The sequence below is a fragment of the Cetorhinus maximus genome, chromosome 32 (assembly GCF_964194155.1).
Source record: "Cetorhinus maximus chromosome 32, sCetMax3.hap1.1, whole genome shotgun sequence".
Taxonomy (NCBI): domain Eukaryota; kingdom Metazoa; phylum Chordata; class Chondrichthyes; order Lamniformes; family Cetorhinidae; genus Cetorhinus; species Cetorhinus maximus.
Window position 1 is genome coordinate 10,922,288 of NC_135910.1, and position 22,151 is coordinate 10,944,438.

Below are 22,151 nucleotides of genomic sequence, written 5' to 3' on the forward strand. Positions count from 1 at the left end.
CATCTTATGGTCTAAACACCCCAGTGTTTCTGCTGATACTGAAGTAAACAATCAGCAACTCAATGCAGTGAAGCTGCTGCTCTGGGGCATCCTGCACTGCCTGGTGTATTCAGCAAACAAGATCTCACCTTGCACACACCCTCGGAGGCTCAGGATTTATTAAAACGGCATTGGGAAAAGTAGCAAGACTACATTTGATGCACATCTTGCAGATTTAGAGCTACAGACACATGTTTCTTGGTGCCTTTTCCTAACTTGATCCCACAATCTTGAAGCTTACTGCCTGTTATGCTAAGCGCTCTGTTCAAAGTACCATTTGAACGGAGGCTGCAACAGCAAACATCTTACACCAAAAGAAAAGTGAAACTGCAGACTATGCTGGAAAGAATCGGGGGATGGTGGTGAACGGTTGGTGCTGCACTCAAACCCCAGCAGCTTTCACAGGCTGTACACCCACCCACTCACTCTTTCCTCCCCTTACTTATGGTGCATCGTTCCAGTTCCCCCTCAGGCCCAACCCAAGGCCCCACTGTTGCTATGGCACAACGAATAGTAAATGCTGAACTGCTCAAATCCCAGAGGAAACTTTAAAACAGTTGCCACAACTGTTTTGCAATTTGTATTTTATTTCGAGATGTGTGCCTTGAATTCGGTAGCAACTCCACTCAGACTTAGATTTTTTTTAAAAAACAAAATAAACTCAACATTCAATTCATGAAAGAGATTTTAAGCACATACATAGGTCTACGAATTACTACCATAATTCCTAAAACCCCTAATTAATCTGGCTCCCAGTTACACCTCCATTAAGGGGACAGTAAAACAAAATGGATTTAAACAGACCCAGGCAAAGCACACAGTACCCTGGACAGTGATATTCAAAGTGAGTCTTCTTAGCTTCGGTTCCTGTAGACAGCAACTTAAGACAGAGCCTGGAAGCTTTCCACATGTTAGACCTTAGAATGCCTTCTCCCTTACACATAACCTCATCTCCTTTATCGGTTTCTCCTTTAATGCAGACTCCATTGCTCCCATATGCTTTTGTGACTTTACTTTTCTCATGATGAGTACCATGAAAGACCCAACCTTTGGGAAAAATAAACACTTCTTTGGCTTAGCTTCTCTTAGCTAGGTGTAACATCTTACCATCTCTGAAATTCAAACTACTGAATCTAAAAATGCATATTTTCACCACCTCATTTTAAAACTTCAGCCATGTTTATGTATTTAACATTTCAAACCTAGCTCCCCTTTTGATATCTCAAAAGCTCCAGACCAGCTGTCTCCAATCAAATTAAATCCCCCCCCCACCACACACACACACATCTACACAGAGCAACTAATCCAAACCCCACTATTAACCTACCTTTACAACAATATTATGAAAATTATATATTTTCATGACAACTGTTCAAGAGCCCAGCAGACCAATGTGAATTTCTGGTAGTTTCCCTCAGTCCCAATATTCTGCCAAAGCAGTATGAATCTCCGCTCTGTCACCTCCTGTATCTGTACAGTACACAGCAAGTAAAAGCACTCCCACCGGAGACCCATGGGTTGGATTGTGTCAGCTACTGGGAGCTTTTTTCCCTCTCTAGGGAAAAAAAAACTGGGAAGGTGACCCAATAAATGTTTCATTATAAAAGGGTAGATAGGAAACGTTTCCACTTGTAAGGGGGGGGGGGGGGGGTGGAGAACAATCAAATCAGTCACCAATAAATCCAATAGGGAATCAGGAGAACCTTCAGCTAGGAGAGCAGTTAGAATGCAGAATTCCACAGAGGAGTGCGGCAAAGAACAGGTGTCTTTATAAGGGGAAGTTAAGTAAAAAAAAAGTGAGAAAGGAGGTTATGTTGAAGAGGGCTGGAAGCAGCTTGTGTGGAGAATAAACACCAGCATGGACCAATTAGGCTGAACAGCTTGTTCTGTGTATCGCACTCGCATATCCTGTGTTGTGAAGGCCAAGCAGCCAAGCTCTATTCGCCTGCAAGTTAAGAGAGCTCAGTGATAAATAAACACGTTCAACAGGGTGGTTATTTAAAAAAAAAAATCTTTTTATTCATCGGTTCATTCAGTAAGTTTGAAAGCTCCAGGTGCAATGTCACTGAGACTCTGGGTGAACAGCTTTCTTATGGTGTGATTAAGCCAAACTGTTGCTTGCCTCAGCCAGTCAGACACATTCATTCAAAAATATGGCCAAACGGGGGCAACCAAATCTAAAATAATGCCATGAGTGCAGATTTAAAGTCCATCCAATTTCTTCAGTCAGGATATGGCTGCTCCTGGATTATCATTCAAAAAAAAAAAGGGAGGGGGAATTATTTAATTTGATGGACCCAGGGTGGAGTAGAGCAAGGCGACGGTGAAACACCCACACCGCAATCCGAACAGCCTTCAGACCACAGGAAGCTCGCCTTAGCAGCATCTCTCAGAGACTCACCCGGGTCTGAACAATCATCCGATGGGCAGGGCAAAGCTGAGGAGCCTCCTCGTTCAACACTTACCTGAAGCATCAGAACTTTTAAATCTAATACAGACCAGTTACTGCACAATTTAAAAAAATGAAAACAACAGCTTTGGAAAACAAAGCCGGAATTAACCAGTTTGATCCTCCCGACCCCTCATTTCTTTGCAAAAGAGATTTTCATTGCGTTCGACTGCGTGATCTTAAACCCTTGGAGGGCGTCACGCGCTGCCCCAGCTTGGACTTCATTGTCAAACTCCACAAAGGCAATGTCATGGCGGCCGGGTACCAGACGAACTTCCTTAAATCCAGGGAACCTGCAGGAACGCAGAGAGACCAGCATGAGGAAGGAGGGAAAGAGCGAGAGAGAGAGAGAGAACCCAATCCAGTACGCAGGATGCACCCTTTACTGTCCCATGAGGAGTGAGTGCATGTCACACACCATACATGAAACACCACTAGCAGCCTCTGGATAAGGGCTATTTTCTGGGCTTTTCACCCCACTTCCCCACCGTCAGAGTCTGTTTGAAAGTTTTTACTGTTTTACCTCACTTCCCCTTTTGGATAGCATGAGGCCATTCCTGGGAGCCAGAAAGGTTACAGTGGGGGGAGCTGTTTACAATGGAATACACACCGCCAAGGACACGTCACCTCTCCCAGCCAGCTGGGCAGCCAGTGGGAGTGGGAAAGCTCTGCAGCCTGCCCTCACCCCAAGTAACATTACTCACAGAACAAGAGCTCCAGAGAATGGTCCCCACCCAAGCCATACAGTCTGAGCAAACAGAGGGTCTGGAATATTTACCCCCACCAGAAAGCTCTGAAATATTTACACAGTAAACCCACCCCCCCCACTCCACTCAAGGTGAAAGTCCTGCTTCCCCTGCTGGCCATACTCACTGATTGAAAAGCATGGACAGCATCAGCTCATTGGTCTCCTCAGGCAGGTTGGTTAAGAAGAGGATGTGATTGGGTGGATTCTCAGGCACCTGGAAATCAGAAGGACACCAGTTAAACATTGCAGCATAAAACCATATCACCAACCTCCCCTTTCTCAATGCAGCATAAAATCATCACAACGCCTCCTCAACAGAGACCACCCCCCTCCTCCTACTTAATATCAGCCACGCGCACACACATGCCATGGCCCCTTGGAACCCTGAACACATCCCCAGTACAATGACTGAGTCAGACACTAATCTCTCTGCTCTGAAAGCTACATTCCAACACTGCTCAGTAATCCAGCTCAGACAGAGGACCTGACATGTGCTGGATGGCTGTGATGTCAGCAGCAGGATTAAACCCCAGCCACAGAGTGACCTAAAGCATTGCCTCGCTGATAAGGAAGGAGATTTGCGCAGATTTACTGGAGGACCCTCTCCTGGGCAGCAAGGGCACCCACTGTACGGAGGACTTTTCTCTAAGTGCTCATAAGGAAGCTGCCAAGCTTTCACACAATTGACTACAATTTCTACGGGGAGGGTACAGCGACGGTTCCGTCACTCCCTGCACCAACTGAACACTTACCGTCTGAGCAGGGGGCGGCATCTGTCCAGCCATCATCTGGCCAGGAGGAATGGAGCCTGGTGGCATCTGGCCAGGTGCCATCCCAGGTGGTGGCATCATCCCTGGTGGGGGCATGTAGTGAGGCTGTCCTGGCATTTGCATCATCCGTGGGGCCTGGCTCATCATGGGCATACCCTAGAACAAACAAAACGGTGAAGAAACAGACAATGGCGCACGGAACAAGTTTACACAAAAGCCAAGAACCAACAGTAACCATTTTATGCCCGGGCCGCTGAAACTGTTCCAATGGCAGTGCCATCACTGCTCTCTCATTTCCACCCCATCCTAACCCCATGCAGAGGGCACGGCTGCTTTTCCCTCAAAACAAATCCAATTGCTCGGCGGCAAGCTGTTCAGCGACAGCCACTGAGTAGTCACCTTTAATGTATAAACGCCCAAGACACTGGATGCAAGAGGCGAGATCAACAGTGGGGTGAAAGGTGGGTTTTCCAGGAGTAGGGAGGTCAAAGAGCAGGGTGTGTAAGGCGGGGTGGGGTGGGGAATGGCCATAAGTAAAAGGAGTGGCAGGGCCAAGTGAAACTAACTTTTCAATTGCCTTTTGACCTGGCTTGCGTTCCAGAGATGGGAAAACCAACCCCTAGAAACCCAGCAGGAGAACCAGAGAATACTCACCAGCAGGATAGACTCATTTAACAGGAACTGCTAACAGTGTTCTTGTGATGGAAAGATACAAAAAGCCAAATCCAGTAGGGGTTTTTAGATCATATCAAACATTGCCTTTACTTCAGGCCAAAAGCACAACAAATTCATTTGGAAAAAGTGTACACATGAACCAGTAAGGACAATGCCAACGGATCAGGAAGCCCTCATTCAGTTAGCTGGTTGAGAGCAACAGTAATCAAGACCCCCACATTAGTATCACCAGACAGGAACGCAGGGGAAAAGAGCTTATTGGTGGAATCCAAGCTGCTGGACTGTAGATAGCCGATATCTCCATGGGGTTGTGCTTACAGGAGTTGCCACGTCAGTGAGGCAAAGACCACAGACCTCGCCCAACACATCTGAACAAGGGGGAGGTTACTTCATTTCCAGTCAGTTGCTTATTCACATGCAAACACTTTCCTGCACAACCAGATCAGAGACCGTCACACTTACTGAGACAGGAGGGGGTACAGCATTGGCTGTTGGGGGTGCTGAACCCTTCTTGTTGCCAGAAGGCTCAGGAGCCTTCACCTTCCTCTTCTCCTTTTTCCGGTCACGTTCCACGTAGGTGCCCTTCATCTTAGCGATAATATCAGAATCAGTCTTTGCGTACTGAATCCGCTGTGGGCAAGGGGAAAGATGCATTAAACCACTGAAACACCACAGGCCATTTCCACAAAGGCTACCGCATGAAACAGTTTTCAGGTTTTGTTCAAAGATCACAAACATCCACTAAGATTACACTCAATGGGTCTCATACCCAGAGGTCAGGCACTTTAAGTTGTTCTGCAGCCAAGAAAATCCTCTACAGATCACAATTGCTTCGTAGTACAGAACTTGAATAATGCTGAAAAGAGACATGTTGCTTTTCAACTTGCACTCATCAGGACAAACACAAGAATGCCAAATTTCAAATGATCACAACAATTTGTACCGCAGGAGGAAAGGGTGCTGATTGCTTTCTTCATGGCAATGCCTCAGCCAATCAGCAACCTCTCCTCCTGCAGTACAACTTGTTGCGATCATTTGAAATTTGGCATTCTTGTGTTTGTCCTGATGAGAGCAAGACAGGAAGCTTCAGCAACATGTCTCTTTTCAGCAAGATTACAATTTACACCAGTGAGGAAATGGGAAACCAGCACTTGCTCAGCAGTCATTCCCATTCTCACTGACAGCTGGGATGAGAACTTCAGACCAAAGTTGAGACTGCGATTAAATTTCCCCCAACTTCCCCTGCTCGTATAAAAACTTGCTACCGCACAGAGCAATTGAGGCTAATAGTACAGCTGTGTTTAAGGGGAAGCTAGATAAGAGGGAGAAAGGAACAGGATATATTGAGGGGGTTAGATGAAGTACGATTTTTTTTTTTGGGGGGGGAGGGGGGGGCGCAATGGTGAGGTTCTCATGGAACAAACGCAGCATGGACCCGTCGGGCTGAACAGCGCATGTGTGCTGTAAAATCCGATCAATCACAGCCCAACCACATCACTGGGACATTGAGATCAACTGAAATGCACCAGAGCCATGTTGTAGTATATGCCCCAGGACAGATTGAAACTCTACAGTGCTCACCATCGGCTTGTCATAGAAGGGAAAGCCCTGCATCGATCTCAGGGCATTAGTAGCGCTGCTGACTTCTTTGAAAATCACAAAGGCTTGTCCTCGCATCTTCAGGTTCCTGGAGACCAGGATGTCCAGAATCTGGCCAAACTGGGAAAAGATGGCATAGAGCGATTTCTTCAACTCTGTAGAGGGAAAAAAAAAACAGACACACACAGCCCAATCAACGTCTGTTTCAACTCCACCTATAGCTGCAAATACAGCCAGACTTTAATATCATGGTCAGTTTTCATTCACTGGTGAAAGCCACAACTTAAGTTTATGATCGCCCAGTAAATCCAGTCGATGGCAAATATATTTTCTCATAAGTCATGCCGTACTGAACACGACCCACAACCTCTCTATCACAAAAACGATATAGAGGCACTAGAGAAGATGCAAAAAAGATTTACAAGAATGATACCAGGACTCAGTAGATACCAGGAAAGATTTAACAGGTTGGGGCTCTTTTCTCTACGAGAGAGAAGACTGAGGGGGTGACCTTTAAAATTATTGTCTTGAACATTATAAAGGAGTTCAATCAAGCAGACACTGTTTCCAATTGTTGGACACTCCAAAGTAAGGGGCGATAAATATATGGTAGTAACTAATAAGCCCAACCTGGAAATCAGGAGAACTTGTTTATGCTGTGAATGACGAGAATGTGGAATTTGCTACCAGTGAATCGCTGAGGCAAACGACCACTAAGCAATGCAGTACGAGGGGGGAAGTAAATAGATTTTTTTATTCTTTCATGGGATGCGAGCGTTACTAGCTAGGTCAGCATTTATTGCCCATCGCTAATTGCCCTCGAGAAGGTGGTGGTGAGCCGCCTTAAACTGTTGCAGTCCATGTGGTGTAGGTACACCCACAGTGCTGTTAGGGAGGGAGTTCCAAGTCAGGAATGTGTGTGTGTGTGGGGGACCTCAAGGGCGGAATTAGGTGAAAAGCCGGAGGAAGCTCATGAGGAGCTGAGACCAGTTGAGCCAAATGGCCTGTTTGAGCTGTTAACCTCTGTAGCCCCCATTTCCAAATGCTCTCCTGACCAACCTGTTATCACGACACACTACTGCCCCAGCATTTACCATCTTTTTTGATCTTCTCATTCAGATTGTTGATGTAGATGGTATGATTCGGCCGGGTCTCTTGAACAGACATAGCTCTCCACTGGCGTAACTGAAAATCAAAATGGGGAGGGAGAGAAAAGTACAAATGAAAGTCAGTCTCAGCAAAAAAATAAACACCTCCAAGCTTTCTAACTCCAGTATGACCAAACACACAGTATTGAACTCAACTTCAAAGTCGTGAGTTCATACCCAACCACGGCAAGTTCTGAAATTCAATAAATCTGAAAAGGTTTTTGGTTGAGACCAAGGGAAGAAGTGACCAGAAGTTCATCAGCAAAATTCAACTAGTTCACCATGTTCTTCAGGAAAGGAGCCCCTGAACCACACTGGGCTCAAATACCCAGATACCCCCCCCTCCGAACCACACTGGGCTCAAATACCCAGATACCCAACCCCCGAACCACACTGGGCTCAAATACCCAGATACCCTCCCTCCGAACCACACTGGGCTCAAATACCCAGATACCCTCCCTCCGAACCACACTGGGCTCAAATACCCAGATACCCTCCCTCCGAACCACACTGGGCTCAAATACCCAGATACCCTCCCTCCGAACCACACTGGGCTCAAATACCCGGATACCCCCCCCTCCGAACCACACTGGGCTCAAATACCCGGATACCCACCCCCCGAACCACACTGGGCTCAAATACCCACCCCCCGAACCACACTGGACTCAAATAACCAGATACCCACCCCCCGAACCACACTGGACTCAAATAACCAGATACCCACCCCCCGAACCACACTGGGCCCAAATACCCACTCCCCCCGAACCACACTGGGCTCAAATACCCAGATACCCACCCCCCGAACCACACTGGGCTCAAATAACCAGATACCCACCCCCCGAACCACACTGGGCTCAAATACCCAGATACCCCCCCCGCCGAACCACACCGGGCTCAAATAACCAGATACCCACCCCCCGAACCACACTGGGCTCAAATACCCAGATACCACCGCCCCCCCCCCCCCCCAATAGACAGGTCAGTCCCCAAACTTCCCCCACAGTCGGGTCAATCCCCAATTATCCCCCCCCAAACAGGTCAGACCCCAATCCCCCCCCCAAAAAACAGGTCAGACAATCCCCAATTCTCCCCCCCAAACCCCCGGACGTGAACCGGAAGCTGCCGCCCGGCGGCGGGACCTTTAACCCCTGCCCCCCCATCCCACCCCACCCCCTACCAGCCGCCAGAAGCCTGCTCCGTGTAAAATCGGTAAGCTCGGTCGGCGCTTTCCGGGAAGGGACGGGGGGGGGGCGCGGTACCAGCCGCCACACACGGGGCGGGTCGGATTAAGGCGGCCCCGCGGGGTCTCGGCCGCCGATGGCGCCGGGAGACTGACCGATGGACGCGGATTGTGTCCCGGATTCCAACCGCCAAAAGCCGTCCGCTCGGCTCGAAGCCTGACCGGAAATCCCGCCCCCTCCTCGTTGATTGGTCAGCTCTGCCTACAGCCCGCTTTCTGATTGGCTAGGGAGTCCTGTCAATCAGTGAGGCGGGCTCAAAGCCGCCGGTTGACGGAGAAGGAAGGACGGGACGAGACGAGACCGGCCGACCGACCGACCGACCGACCGACCGACCCCGCCCCTCACCCACCGGCTGAATCCCTCCCGAATCCCCGCCCGTCTCCCTCCGGCGGAAAAACGGCGGTCGCTCGCACGCTCCGGTTTTCAAATCGTCTCATTCCCGCCCCACCCCCTCTCCCTTTAAGGGGTCTGGGCTGATTGGATGAGGCGAACCGAAGGAGCCGAGCTGATTGGCGGGTTAGGACCCCCCCCCACCCCCCCACGTGGGGGCGCAGCCTCCGGGCCAATCACAGGAGGGCTCCGACCGCCTAATGTTCCAGCGCTGCCCGCCGGATTTTAACGGCCATTCAGCCCGTCGTGTCCGCACCGGCTCTCTGAATGAGCATCATGACCTTAGTGCCATGGCCCTACCCTTTCCCCCTACCCCTTGCCCGTTGTTTCTATTCAAATAATCTCCCGATGCCCTCGCGACTGTCCAGGCAGCCCCCTCACCCAGTCAGGCCAGCACGGTAACAGGCCCTTCGGCCCATCACCCAGTCAGGCCAGCACGGTAACAGGCCCTTCGGCCCATCGCGGCCTCACCCCTCACCCAGTCAGGCCAGCACGGTAACAGGCCCTCTGGCCCATCGCGGCCTCGCCCCTCACCCAGTCAGGCCAGCACGGTAACAGGCCCTTCGGCCCATCGCGGCCTCGCCCCTCACCCAGTCAGGCCAGCACGGTAACAGGCCCTTCGGCCCATCGCGGCCTCGCCCCTCACCCAGTCAGGACAGCACGGTAACAGGCCCTTCGGCCCATCGTGGCCTATCTATTCCAATCCCATTTTCCAGCGCTTGGCCCGTAGCCCCGCACGCTATGGCGCTTCAAGGGCTCATCTAAATGCTTCTTAAATGTTCACGTGTTGTGTGGGAAAAGCTTTTTCTCACGTCGCACTCGCTTCTCTTGCAAACCGCTTTAAATCTGTGCCCTCTCGTTCTTGGTCCTTTTTACAAGCGGGAACAGCTTCACTTTGTCTAGCCCCCTCATGATTTTGAGCATCTCTATCAAATCGCCTCTCAGCCTTCTTCTTTCCAAGGAGATCAGTCCCAGCCTCTCCAATCTATCCTCATAGCTGAAGTTTCTCATCCCTGGAACCATTCTTGTAAATCTGTTCTGCACTCTCTCCAATGTGTTCACATCCTTCCTGTAATATGGTGCCTAGAACTGTACACAATATTCCAGCTGAGATCTAATGAGTGTCTTATATAAATTCAGCATAACCTCCATGCTCTTGTACTGTATGCCCCTATTAATAAAGCCCAGGATACAATATGCTTTATTAACTGCTCTCTCCACTTGTCCTGCCACCTTCAATGATCTACGCACATATATACCCAAGTCTTTCTGCTCCTGTACCCCCTTCAAAATTTCACCACTTATTGTCTGCCCATGTTCTTCCTACCAAAATGCATCACCTCACACTCCTCTACATTGGGAGCCCAAACGCAGACTGGGTGACCGCTGTGTGGAACACCTTCGGTCTGTCTGCAAGCAGACCTTCCTGTCGCTTGCCATTTCACAACATATCAACCTGCTCTCATGCCCACATGTCCGTCCTTGGCCTGCTGCAATGTTTTAGTGAAGCCCAACGCAAACTGGAGGAACAGCACCTCATCTCCCGATTAGGCACTTTACAGCCTTCCAGACTTAACATTGAGTTCAACAACTTCAGACCACGAACTCTCTCCTCTATTTTCACCCCTTTTTTAATCCCCTTTTTTCAAAATTCTTTTTTTAAATTTTTTATCCACTTATTTTTATTTATTTTTGTTTTTATTCATTATTTTATCAATTTTTATCCCCTTTTTTTTCATTTTCTACCCTTTTCCCCACCACCGCCCCCTCCCCCACACCCACAAGGGCCATCTGTCACTTTTTCTATGTTGTTCTTTCACAGAGCACTGACCCTTGTTCTGCTATTAACACATTCTGCTCTCTTACCTTTATGCCACTATCAGTACCTTCTTTATTCCTTACCACTTTGTCCTTTTGCCCATGACATCTTTGTCAATCTGTCCTTAGCCCCCACCTATCGCTGACCTTCTATCCAGCTTCACCTGCACCACCCCCCCTTAAACAATATAAATTTTGTCACATTTCTACTTCTCTTTAGCTCTGAAGAAGGGTCATATGGACTCGAAACATTATCTCTGTTTCTCTCTCCACAGATGCTGTCTGACCTGCTGGGTTTTTCCAGCATTTTCTGTTTTTGTTTCAGATTTCCAACATCCGCAGTATTTTGCTTTTATCCAGTGACCCCATGACCTCAAGCCCAACCCTAAACCCCCTCCTTCATCCTCATCCCTCCCCCACTCCATTCCCCAACCCAAACCCTTCCCCAACCACCCCACCCCCTCCTTCATCCTCATCACCCTCCCCCACTTCCCAATCTAAACCCTCCCCTACTAAATTCCCCAACCTAAACCCTCCCCCAATCCACCCCTCAACTACTCCATCCCACACTCAACCTACCCCCACTCCATTCCCCTCCTCAACACCCAAACCCCTTTCTAGACCATCCCCCTCCCCCACTCCAACCCAACCCACACAATCTCCACCCCTTTCCCCATCTACCCCCAACCTACCCTATCCCTACCCCTCCCCTCCCACCTCTCCCCATCCACTCATAACCACCTCATCACCCTCCCTTCCCACTTCGTGCAGTCCCACCCCATTTCCACCCCTCCCCCAACCCACTCCTTCCCTACCACTCCCCACCCCATCTACCCTCAAATCTATCCCTCCAACCCTCTCCACCTCCCCCCCATCAATCCATCTCCAGCTTACCCCATCCAGCCCCAATCTAGCCTTTTCCCCACCCCTATCCAGCTCACTCCTTTCCACACCCATCCCCTCCCTCCCCAACCAACCCTGTCCCCCAACCCTTCTCCAACCACACCCCCAACTACCCCTTTCTCCACCCCCCCTTCATCTCCACCCCTCACCCCAGCCTTCCCATCAACACAAAGGAATAGGAGGAGGCCATTCAGTCTCTCATGGCTGATTGGCGACCTATCTCAACATACCAACCTTTGCCTCATATCCCTTCATACCTCTGGTTAACCAAAATCTATTAGTTCTGCTTTAAAATTAACAATTAATTTGACATCGGTTGCCGTTTGCAGGAGAGAGTTCCAAACTTCTACCACCCTTTACATGTACAAGTGTTTCAACTCTTCTCATATCTCGTCTAATCCTTATAGAACCATAGAAAAGTTACAGCGCGGAAAGAGGCCATTCAGCCCATCGTGTCTGTGCCAGCCAATAAGGAGAAAGAAGACACTAGCCTCCCACTCCACCTCCTCAATCTACCATAACTTCCTCGTAAAAGATGCAGGACAAGTTTTTGGAGTTATAAGCGAGACTGATTTACTCTTGTTTTTTTTTCCCGCCTGCAAGTGTCATAACTCAGTGTCTTTGATCTTCGATCATTGAGGGAACTGACCAGCGAAAAGAGCTGCAATCGAGGGGTGGTCAAATTTATTAGACCGAGGCCCAAAGGTTTTGAATGGAGGATTGATGGAGGCCAGCTCCCGGCATGAGCAACCTCCTACACATCGAAACGGCACAGGAGCTGGGGGGAAATCCCAGCCAGGACAAGTCTGACGGTTCAGAATGGGCGCGAATGCCTCCTCCTCCTCCGCCCCCACCTCCGCCGTTTCTGGCCCCTACTTCTGTACCATCGAAAAAGAAACTGTACCAGCTTCTTGCTGGTCAGCGGTTGCCAGTGATTGGAGACCGGGAGGAGGTGAAGATACTGCTCCAGAACAGGCCTGACAGGTATACGATCCGAGAGAGTGTGAGCCATGTTCATCACGGCTGCTGGTCCCTCACTGCTTCCCTCGGTCAGGTTCCCGGCGCAGAGCGATCGCAGGGTGAGACCCTGACACTGACCCACGTGTAACCCACGTTTCATTAACCCCAACATTCACGACTGATCCGAGACCCAACTCCATTTACTCCCCTTTGCCCCATATCCCAAAGGTATTGAGGGACATGGGGGGAAAGCAGGGTTTATGGAGTTAGGTTGCAGATCAGCCATGATCGCCTTGTGTGGTGGAACGTGCTAAATATCCACTCCTGTTCCTATTTTCCTCCCCGTGCATGCTGCTTTCAGCCTCCCCTCCTCCGCAGCTCAGTGACCCAGGTGTGTGTGTTATCAGAGACTCAAAGCTCTCCCCATGTGTGTTAGTACAGGTTTAAGGGTGTAGTGGTAAAGTCATTGGGCTAGTAATTCCAGAGACCCAGGCTAATGCCCCGGGGACATGGGTTCAAATCCCACCACAGCAGCTGGTGGAATTTAAATTCGGTCTCAGTAATGCCGACCGTGACAACCATCATTGGTTGTTGTAAAACACCCATCTGGTTGACTTATGGCCCTTTAGGGAAGGAAATATGCCATCCTTACCTGGACTCCAGACCCACAGCAATATGGTCCACTCTTAACTGCCCTCTGAAATGGCCGAGCAAGCCACTCAGTTTGAGGGCAATTAGGGATGGGCAACAAGTGCTGGCCTTGCCAGCGATGCCCACATCTCATGAAAGAATTTTTAAAAATAACAGCACCGTGCCATGCGTTCTTAGGTTCACAGTGTATCCCTGTATGCTTTTACAGGTTAACAGCATATTCCCCTTTGTGATATGGGGAGGTTAACAGATTTGCCTGGTAACTGTGCTATTACAAGTAAAACCGTGCATCCCTGTGTGTGATTGCAGGGTTAGCAGTGTACCCTGTGTGCTATTGTGGATTAACGTCAGAACCTAGCCTGCTATAAAGTGATCGTTTTTTTTCTCCAATGACTGAGATTTTTTTTTTGAATATCTTTTTTTTTTCAGTTTCAGTAAAGAACTGAATTGGCTCCTTATTAATAAATATGTCCCCTCGCTCATCCAGGATGGTCCACAGTGAGTATCCAATTCTGATTTTTCTACATCAGTGCATACTGTCAAAAAACAGAACACGCTGTAAATATGCAGCAGGTCTGGCAGCATCTGTGGTGAAACAGAGTTAACATTTCTGAACACGGGTCTCCGTCCTGGTAAAGTTAGCTCTTTTTCTCTCTCCGCAGATGCTGCCTGATCTGCCGAGCGAGGGCTCTTTCACCAGTGTTCTGGCAGCTATTCAGCCTTCAACCAATTCCCAAAGCAGACAGACTGCCCATTCACTCCATTTCTGTAGATGGGATTGCACTGTGCACAAAATTGTCATTGCCCTCACCGACTTAACAATATTGGCTGCCTTCAGAATAATTCATTTCACACAGAGCGCTTTGAACTGCGACAAGGCTTTCCCTAAAGACAAACCTTTCTTTCTAAATGTAATCCAAATGGACACGTTTCCCAGATTTCCCACTCACTCCTCTTGGTGAAATTTCAACACGCGGCGTCTCTCTGATGGAATAATGGCTCCATTTCCCACTTGGACTCCAGCCCGACTGTGGACCCCACTCCCGTCTGCACTAGGGCCCACTGCACCCTTCCTTCCGAGGGCACTTTCTGCTATTTGTTGTGTTTTCTTGTCCTTCAGGTGTGGCCTGGTTGCTCTGTGGATGGCTGGACATTTGCTGAAAACGTGTGAGGTGAGGGATCTGGAGGAGATTGTTGGATGTGCAAAGGCCAGAGGCTACACTGTTCAAGGAGAGATGTTCTCAGGTATCTTCCAACACACAACTGCAGGATATCTCCTGACTCTGCAGCTCCTGTTGCTCCATGTTCTTTTCCCTATTGCTTGTTCCGATCTTACTTTCTGTGTCTGCTTGTGACTCAATGGGTAACACTTACACTTGAGTCAGAAGGTCGGGGGTTCAAGTCCTGCACCAGGGACTTGAGCGCAAAATCTAGGCTGACCTTTCAGTGCGGTACTGAGGGAGTGCCGCACTGTCTGAGGTAGTCTTTCCTTCGAGGCTTCAAGCCAATGACCTGACTGCTCTCTCAGGTGGACGTAAAAGATCCCATGGCATTACTCGATGAAGAGTCTGGGAGTTCTACCTAGCATCCTGGCCAGTGCTCACCTGTCAACCAATATCACAAAAACGGACGATCTGGGCGATATCATATTGCTGTTTGTGGGCCTTGCTGTGTTCAAATTGGTTGCTGCGTTTCCTACATTACAATAGTGACTACTTCAAGAATATTTAATTTGGGCTGTAAATCAGTTTGCAATGTTCCTGAGGTTGTGAAATAAATAAATACAAGTTCTTTTTTCTACTGATTCCAGGTGCGAATATGGTGAAACTGGCTGAGGAAGTTTTTCTATGTCACGGTGAACTCCTCAATGGAGGCTTAATGGGAAGGAACAAAGCCAGAATATTGCACCACCTCCTCGCTGGTTATCCTGTGTTAATACCGTATCCTTACAACAATTAGTCACGTTGACATTCAAGATAGCCACTTCCTATACAGCTCCAGGCTGTAGATCAGTGACTGATGCTGGATGCAAGCTCAGGTTTCCAGAATTGGCCTCCACTTCCAAGGAAGACGAGGGGCTGGGTACAGTTCCAGGGGCTGGCTGTCCTCCCATACCCCCGCACAGTGGCCACTGTACATGTAGTCTCCTCTATTGCGAGTGAGTGTGATCCTGGCCTTACCCATTACCCATAGCCGCGCACTTTCTAACTTGGGCAGTGAACAGGAACTGGAACCCTGGATGATTTGCCCTTTCTCTTACCCAGGGGTCACTGGGTAGTGATCAGGGGCCAGAACTCTGGCTGATATACCCTCTCTCATCCAAGGATCATTGGATAGTGATCAGAGGCAGGAACCCTAGGTAATTTACCCTTTTCTAGCCGAGAGTTCACTCACTGGGCAGGAGATCAGGATTCTGGTGGATATCCCCACTTCATAAGGCAGGCCAACTGTAAAAATCCCTAATAGTGCTTGAGCTAGAACCCAGGACCATCCTGATCTGTATGATTCAGTCCCACACCTGCCAGCTCCCCTGATGGTTTAATGGGAAAGCCAGCTCCACTGAAAAGCTCAGCCCACTGAGTCAAACAGGCTGCACAGCTCAAGGTTAAATCACTGATCTGTGCTGAATTACCTGAGGCAGCAGTTGATGTGCTGTGGCCGGCCTTGGCAAGAGGGAGCACATTGCAAACGCCTGGTAAATTGGGGCACATGATAAACTGGGGCAATTCCTTAACTACAGGAAGGTACGATGAAGATTTCAACCATGAGCCCTGCTTGCGGAAAGGGCACAAAGCTCACTGGGCAGTTGTTTCAGGTGGGGGCTGAATACTAAGTGGATCTTTGTCCATAGAGGCTGTGTCACTGTCAGCATATTAGTACCCCACCCCCACTCATATTACAGACAATTATAAAAGTGTGCAACCCCGCCCTGCCATAACTTAGCTTTCCTTTATATAAAGACCGTGTCAATGGCTGTCCATTGAACTCACTCATGCTAAGTCACGACACACTATGTTACATGGTCGGTCACACCATGTATTACCCTCCTGCGAAGGCGTGTTCGTACATTATGCAGCCTTTAAGGACACAAGATCTCACTTCTGTGTCTTCCAGAGGTTGAAGTTCAGTAAAAACCGTTAAGAAGAGACTGGCTTTCTTCCTATGTCTGAATCCCTTCATGGCCTCACTTGTTATCCCTCTAACCTAACAGGCCACGTTACTTTTATACTCCAGCCCCTTTGCAATAAAGGCCAACATTCCATTTGCCATCCTAATTACTTTCTGTACCTGCATGCTAACGTTTTGTAATTCATCTATAAGGACAGCAAGATCCCTCTGTATCTCAATATTCTGTTGTCTCGCTCCATTTAAATAATATTCTGCTTTTTTATTCTTCATACTGAAGTGGACAACCTCATATTTCCTCATATACTCCCATCTGCCAAATATTTGCCCACTCACTTTAATCTATCCACATACCTTGACTCTCTCAGTGTCCAGCTCACAACTTGCCATCCTACCTAGAAAACAATAGTGCCATGAATCCTAGACAAGACAACTGGGTGGCAAGGCCACCATGTTTTTTTTCATAGCTTGTCATTGGATAGCTGATAGGGAACAGAGCATGGGAAGCTATGCTAGGCCTGGTTTAGGTGGGCACACATTCACCAAGTACAGAGATTTGTACAGGTTCTACATATTGCATTGACTGATGCATCAGTGCCTGGGGCATGACCAGGGAGTATTTCTGTGAAGGTTGTGCTTCTACCTAGAATGTAATAGTTATGCTGTTGCACTTTTATATTACTGCTCAGACATTAGCATGTGTCAGGTCTTACTTATACTAAATAAAATATAACCACTGTCACCAATAAGGATTATCACTTTAAATAATTTTGGAACTTGAGAAAAGGGCTGAAAGGGTTAATTAACCCCGAATTCTAACACCACCTTTTCCCCACCATTTTTAAAAATTTAAAAAAAAACTTTTACAGGATGTGGATTTCGCTGGCTGGGCCAACATTTATTGCCCATCCCTAGTTGCCCTTGAGAAGGTGGTGGTGAGCTGCCTTCTTGAACTGCTGCAGTCCATGTGGTGTAGGTACACCCACAGTGCTGTTAGGGAGGGAGATCCAGGATTTTGACTCAGCGACAGTCAAGGAACAGCAATATAGTTCCAAGTCAGGATGGTGAGTGGCTTGGAGAGGAACTTCCAGGTGGTGGTGTTCCCATCTATCTGCTGCCCCTGTCCTTCCAGATGGTAGTGGTCGTGGGTTTAGAGGGTGCTGTCAAAGGAGCCTTGGTGCATTCCTGAAGTGCATCTTATAGATGGTACTCACTGCTGCCACTGTGTGTCGGTGGTGGAGGGAGTGAATGTTTGTGGATGGGGTACCAATCAAGTGGGCTGCTTTGTCCTGGATGGTGTCGAGCTTCTTGAGTGTTCTGGGAGCTGCACTCATCCAGGCAAGTGGGGAGTATTCCATCACACTCCTGACTTGTGCCTTGTAGATGGTGGACAGGCTTTGGGGAGTCAGGAGGTGAGTTACTCACCGCAGGATTCCCAGCCTCTGACCTGCTCTTGTAGCCACAGTATTTATATGGCTAGTCCAGTTCAGTTTCTGGATCCGACACTCTGGAATTCCCTCGCTAAATGCTTGTGCCTCTGCACCTCCCTCAAGACCGTCCTTAAAACTCACCTCATTAGTTAAGCTTTTGTTCACGCCTCCCCTTCCCTGTTTTATCCTTTGGTTCGGCCTCCATTTTACGATTGTTCTTCAGTGAACCATTTTGGGATGCCTTCCCTTCGTTAACATGCTTTGTAAATGTCAGGTGTCATTGTTTAAAGAGTTTGCATGTACAGAAAAGTTTTCACAGCTAAAAAAGTATAGCTGCTATTATAACATCAGCAAAACCATCCCAGATGCTAAAAATCTGAAATTAAAAAACAGAAAATGGTGGAAATATCCAGCAGGTCAGGCAGCATCGGTGGAGAGCAAAACAGAGTTAATGTTTCAGGTCCCAGAACTGTACTGTCAAAACCATCTAAAACAGTAAAGCTGTTTCTCCCTCCACAACCTGCTAATATTACCAGCCATTATTATAATGTTGGCGTTTACAGCAGCCAACATGCATACACAGTAGTTCCATAAACCATGAAACCAAAGGCTTCATGATCTAATTGAATGGCGGAGCAGGCTTGATGGGCAGAATGGCCTACTCCTCTGTTCCCACATTCCGAAACAGCAACCAGATAATTGACCAGATCATACGCTGTGACGCTGTTGGTTAAGGGATAAATATTAACCAGGGCACCAGGGAGAACTCCCCCTGCTCTTCCTCCAGTAGTATCACGGGATCTTCAATACCCACCTGAGAGGACCTGTTTTGTGTCTCATCTGAAAGACGACACCTCTGACCGTGCAGCACTCCACTTGTCTCTGGCGTGCAATTTGAACTGAGCCACAGCTGAAGTAGAAGTTTCATATGTTGAATTGTGAGGGATGTGTCTCAAAACATTTAATATCTTTAGCAGATCCCCTGAAGCAATTATAAAACGAATAATTCTCAGGATGTGGGCATCATTGGCAAGGCCAGCATTTATTGCTCATCCCATGTTCCTCTGTGTTAATCATACATTGTGTTTAATCATATGTAGATGGAGGGTTTTAACTCACTTGAACACATTGGAGACACTTATTGAAACTGGTAGTGTTGAGTTTGGAGATGTATGCTTATAATGATTCACTTCGAAAGTAAACATAAGACTTCAGCTCTAAAGAAGAGTCATACAGACTCGAAACGTTAACTGTTTCTCCACCGATGCTGTCAGACCTGCTGAGTTTTTCCAGCGTTTTCTGTTTTTACTTTATATTATAGAAGACTAAGTATAGATTGGCTTCAGTACTATCTTCACCAAGTGGCTTTTTGGAGTAAAACATTCTGGAGTAGTAATTTAAAACATCTGTGTGACTGAAAGATTGTTAATGTCCTGAGATTGGAGTCAACCATTGGTCAGACTGAGTAAGACTGCAGATTAAGGAAGGAATTAATGAACCAGTTGGGGTTTTAATTCCAGATCTTTTTTCATAAATATATTTCAAATTCCTAAACTGCCATGGTAAGATTAATTAGTTCTAGTTAACATAACCACTACATTACATACGAACTAGGAGCAGGAGTAGGCTACTTGGCCCCTTCAAGCCTGCTCCGCTATTTAATAAGATCATGGCTGATCTGGATGTGGCCTCAACTCCACGCTCCACCTATCCCTGATAACCTTTGACTCCCTTGTTAGTCAAGAATCTCCCCTTACCATACCTTGTTGCAATTTTCTTGGCAAACCCAGCCTGTTGCTTTAAGATCAATGTTCAGTTACTATCCCTATGTAAAGATGATCTAAATAGGCCCCAAGGTTAATTGTTGTTTGGTGAGTTTACAGATTGCTTTCAGAAAAGGACATTGTAAAAGTAGCTTTGGCACTTATTGACAATAGACACACTCAAGATGTTAAAAGCAAAGAACTGCGGATGCTGGAAATCCAAAACAAAAAACAAAAATACCTGGAAAAACTCAGCAGGTCTGGCAGCATCGGTGGAGAAGAGCACAGTTGACGTTTTGAGTCCTCATGACCCTTCAACAGATGTTTATGTGAATAGGTTGATTCAGTGCTTGCTGGCTGTTTAGCAGCTTATATATTGCTTCTGATTGCTGTGCAGGAGTGCTGCTGGGACTGAAGTGTGGCCTGCCAGAAGATTTCTACGAAGATGATCCTGATATTCCTGGGCTTTTCCATCGGCGTGCGAACATGCCTGGAGCCGGCTACCCTGAGGACTGTGTTGTCGAGACACACCTGCTTGCCAAGCAAGGGAAGAGTCTGAAGTACCAGTTGTGGCAGTACGAGCAAGTACATCAGAGTAACATGCAGCTGACAGAGTTCAGCCCAAAGCGAGAGGGTGACGGAACTGCCTACGTGGTCCCTGACGGGGGTGTGGAGTCAGGATTGTGTGGGGCTGTGATTCTTCTCCAACCTTTGTCTCAGGAACAAAACAAAAGTTAGCCGCTTCCAAGAGCACTGACTTCGTAAAAGAGCTTTGATTAACTAGCACCTTTCAAGAACTCAGGACATCCCAAAGTGCTTCATAAAAGTACAATAGTTTCTAATTGTTGTAATGTAGGAAATGTGTTAATCATTTTGTTTGCAAAAGCTCTGGCAAACAGTAAATGAGATGGTGACCAGGTCATCTGTTTGAGTCATATTGTTGACAGGTAAATATTGACCAGGACACCTGGGACAACTCCCCTATTCATCAAAATACTGGCATGGGATCTTTTATGCCCATCTGAATGTGTAGACTGTTTAATGTCACATCTGAAAGATGATAGTGAAGCACTCCCCCAGTACTGCACTGGAATGCCAGCCAGCCTTGATCATGTGCTCAAGTAGAGCTGGCAAACCACCGATTTAACTGGCTCCCTCCGAGGGAGCTATACATTTAGAATTGAATTTGCCTTAACCTGTGCACAGGCTCCATACTTGGAAGAAATGGCAACATGGTGCTGCATTTTTAAGGAGATCTTGCCGATTGTTTAGCATGTCAAACTGTTCCTGTGTGACCTGGCTGCTGCGTAAGTCAGCACCACATGGGTGCCTTTGATCCAGTTCAGAGCCACTTACACCAATAAAACAGTTGAAATAAGGCAGTGACAGGCTTCTCCTGATTTGCTCTCACTCACTCCCTGTGGTTCATTCAGCTCCACATGAAAATCCGCTTCACATATTGCTGGTACAGCCTTTTGATCATTTACTCCACTTAAATATTTAGTGACAGGTTGTAGAAATAATTAGGTTAAATGTTTTGCTTGTCTGTCACAGAGCAAGGGAGGGGAAATGGGGCTTGACACTTCTGCCAGTGTAACATAGGTATTCTCTTGTTGACTGCCCAACTAGTGCCATCGGGCCTTTGGTGTTCTGGCCTAAGATCAATGCAGATCAGCTGGTGATGTTAATTATGAAAAGCAGTTAGCAATTTGCCAAGTTTCTCTCCGATCGATATGGTCTTGGTTTCTGCTACAGGGCCTCAATGCCTCCGACCAGCTGGAAGATGCAGGTATTTAGACTTCAGGATTTACTGTGGCTGTAAATTCCTCCATGGTTAAGTAAGTCTAATGATGTGCACACTATTCAGGATCGGGAGTGAAGAATGCCAATTGGGAGAGGTACTCAAGGGGGATCAGACACTGTAGAAATGTACCTTTTTCTACGTTAGCACCTCGCTGGGGGGGGGGCAAGGACAAAATTAACAGTGAAAACATTATCACTCCCAGTCAGGTTAGTAATCTATTCTAATCAATTAACTGAACAGACTGTGAATAAATCCTGACATCTCCAGGAACAGAGGCACAGGCATAGGCCAATTAGTCCCCTGAGCTTGCTCTGCTATTCACTGCAGAAGAGTTCCGAACCTCTACCACCTTTTGTGTGTAGAAAATAGGAATTAGCAGGAGCAGGCCATTCGGCCCCTCGAGCCTGCTCCACCATTCAATGATGAGTGGCCTCAACGCCACATTCCCATCTACCCCTGGTAGCCTTTGACTCCCTTGTTAGTCAAGAATCTCTGCCTTAAAAATATTCAATAACCCTTCCTCTACCACTCTCTGAAGAGTCGCAAAGACTCACAACCCTGAGAAAAAATATTCTCGTCTTGTCTTAAATGGGAGCCCCCTATTTTTAAAATGGTGTCCCCAGGTTCTAGTCTCTCC

General features: G+C 47.7%; 2 protein-coding genes across 3 annotated transcripts; one reads left to right on the forward strand and one right to left on the reverse strand.

Annotated features, from left to right (window-relative positions):
* Nucleotides 1-2,033: 2,033 nt before the first annotated feature.
* On the reverse strand, nucleotides 2,034-8,845 carry snrpa (small nuclear ribonucleoprotein polypeptide A). Of its 2 annotated transcripts, none has more exons than XM_078533304.1 (7): nucleotides 8,765-8,845; nucleotides 7,375-7,465; nucleotides 6,263-6,435; nucleotides 5,144-5,311; nucleotides 3,989-4,162; nucleotides 3,362-3,450; nucleotides 2,034-2,781 (listed from the first exon to the last, which is right to left on the reverse strand). In XM_078533304.1, exons 2-7 carry the CDS (start codon nucleotides 7,445-7,447, stop codon nucleotides 2,622-2,624), a joined length of 837 nt encoding a protein of 278 aa, XP_078389430.1. In that variant the 5' UTR covers nucleotides 7,448-7,465; nucleotides 8,765-8,845; the 3' UTR covers nucleotides 2,034-2,621. The 2 variants fall into 2 exon arrangements, with proteins under 2 accessions (XP_078389430.1, XP_078389431.1); XM_078533305.1 differs by having other exon boundaries at nucleotides 7,340-7,465; nucleotides 8,765-8,840.
* Nucleotides 8,593-21,093, forward strand: actmap (actin maturation protease). The gene is made up of 7 exons (XM_078533298.1): nucleotides 8,593-8,637; nucleotides 12,384-12,764; nucleotides 13,821-13,889; nucleotides 14,512-14,636; nucleotides 15,202-15,331; nucleotides 16,136-16,206; nucleotides 20,108-21,093. The coding sequence occupies exons 2-7, from the start codon at nucleotides 12,523-12,525 to the stop codon at nucleotides 20,446-20,448; spliced, it is 978 nt and encodes a 325-aa protein (XP_078389424.1). The 5' UTR covers nucleotides 8,593-8,637; nucleotides 12,384-12,522; the 3' UTR covers nucleotides 20,449-21,093.
* Nucleotides 21,094-22,151: the final 1,058 nt, after the last annotated feature.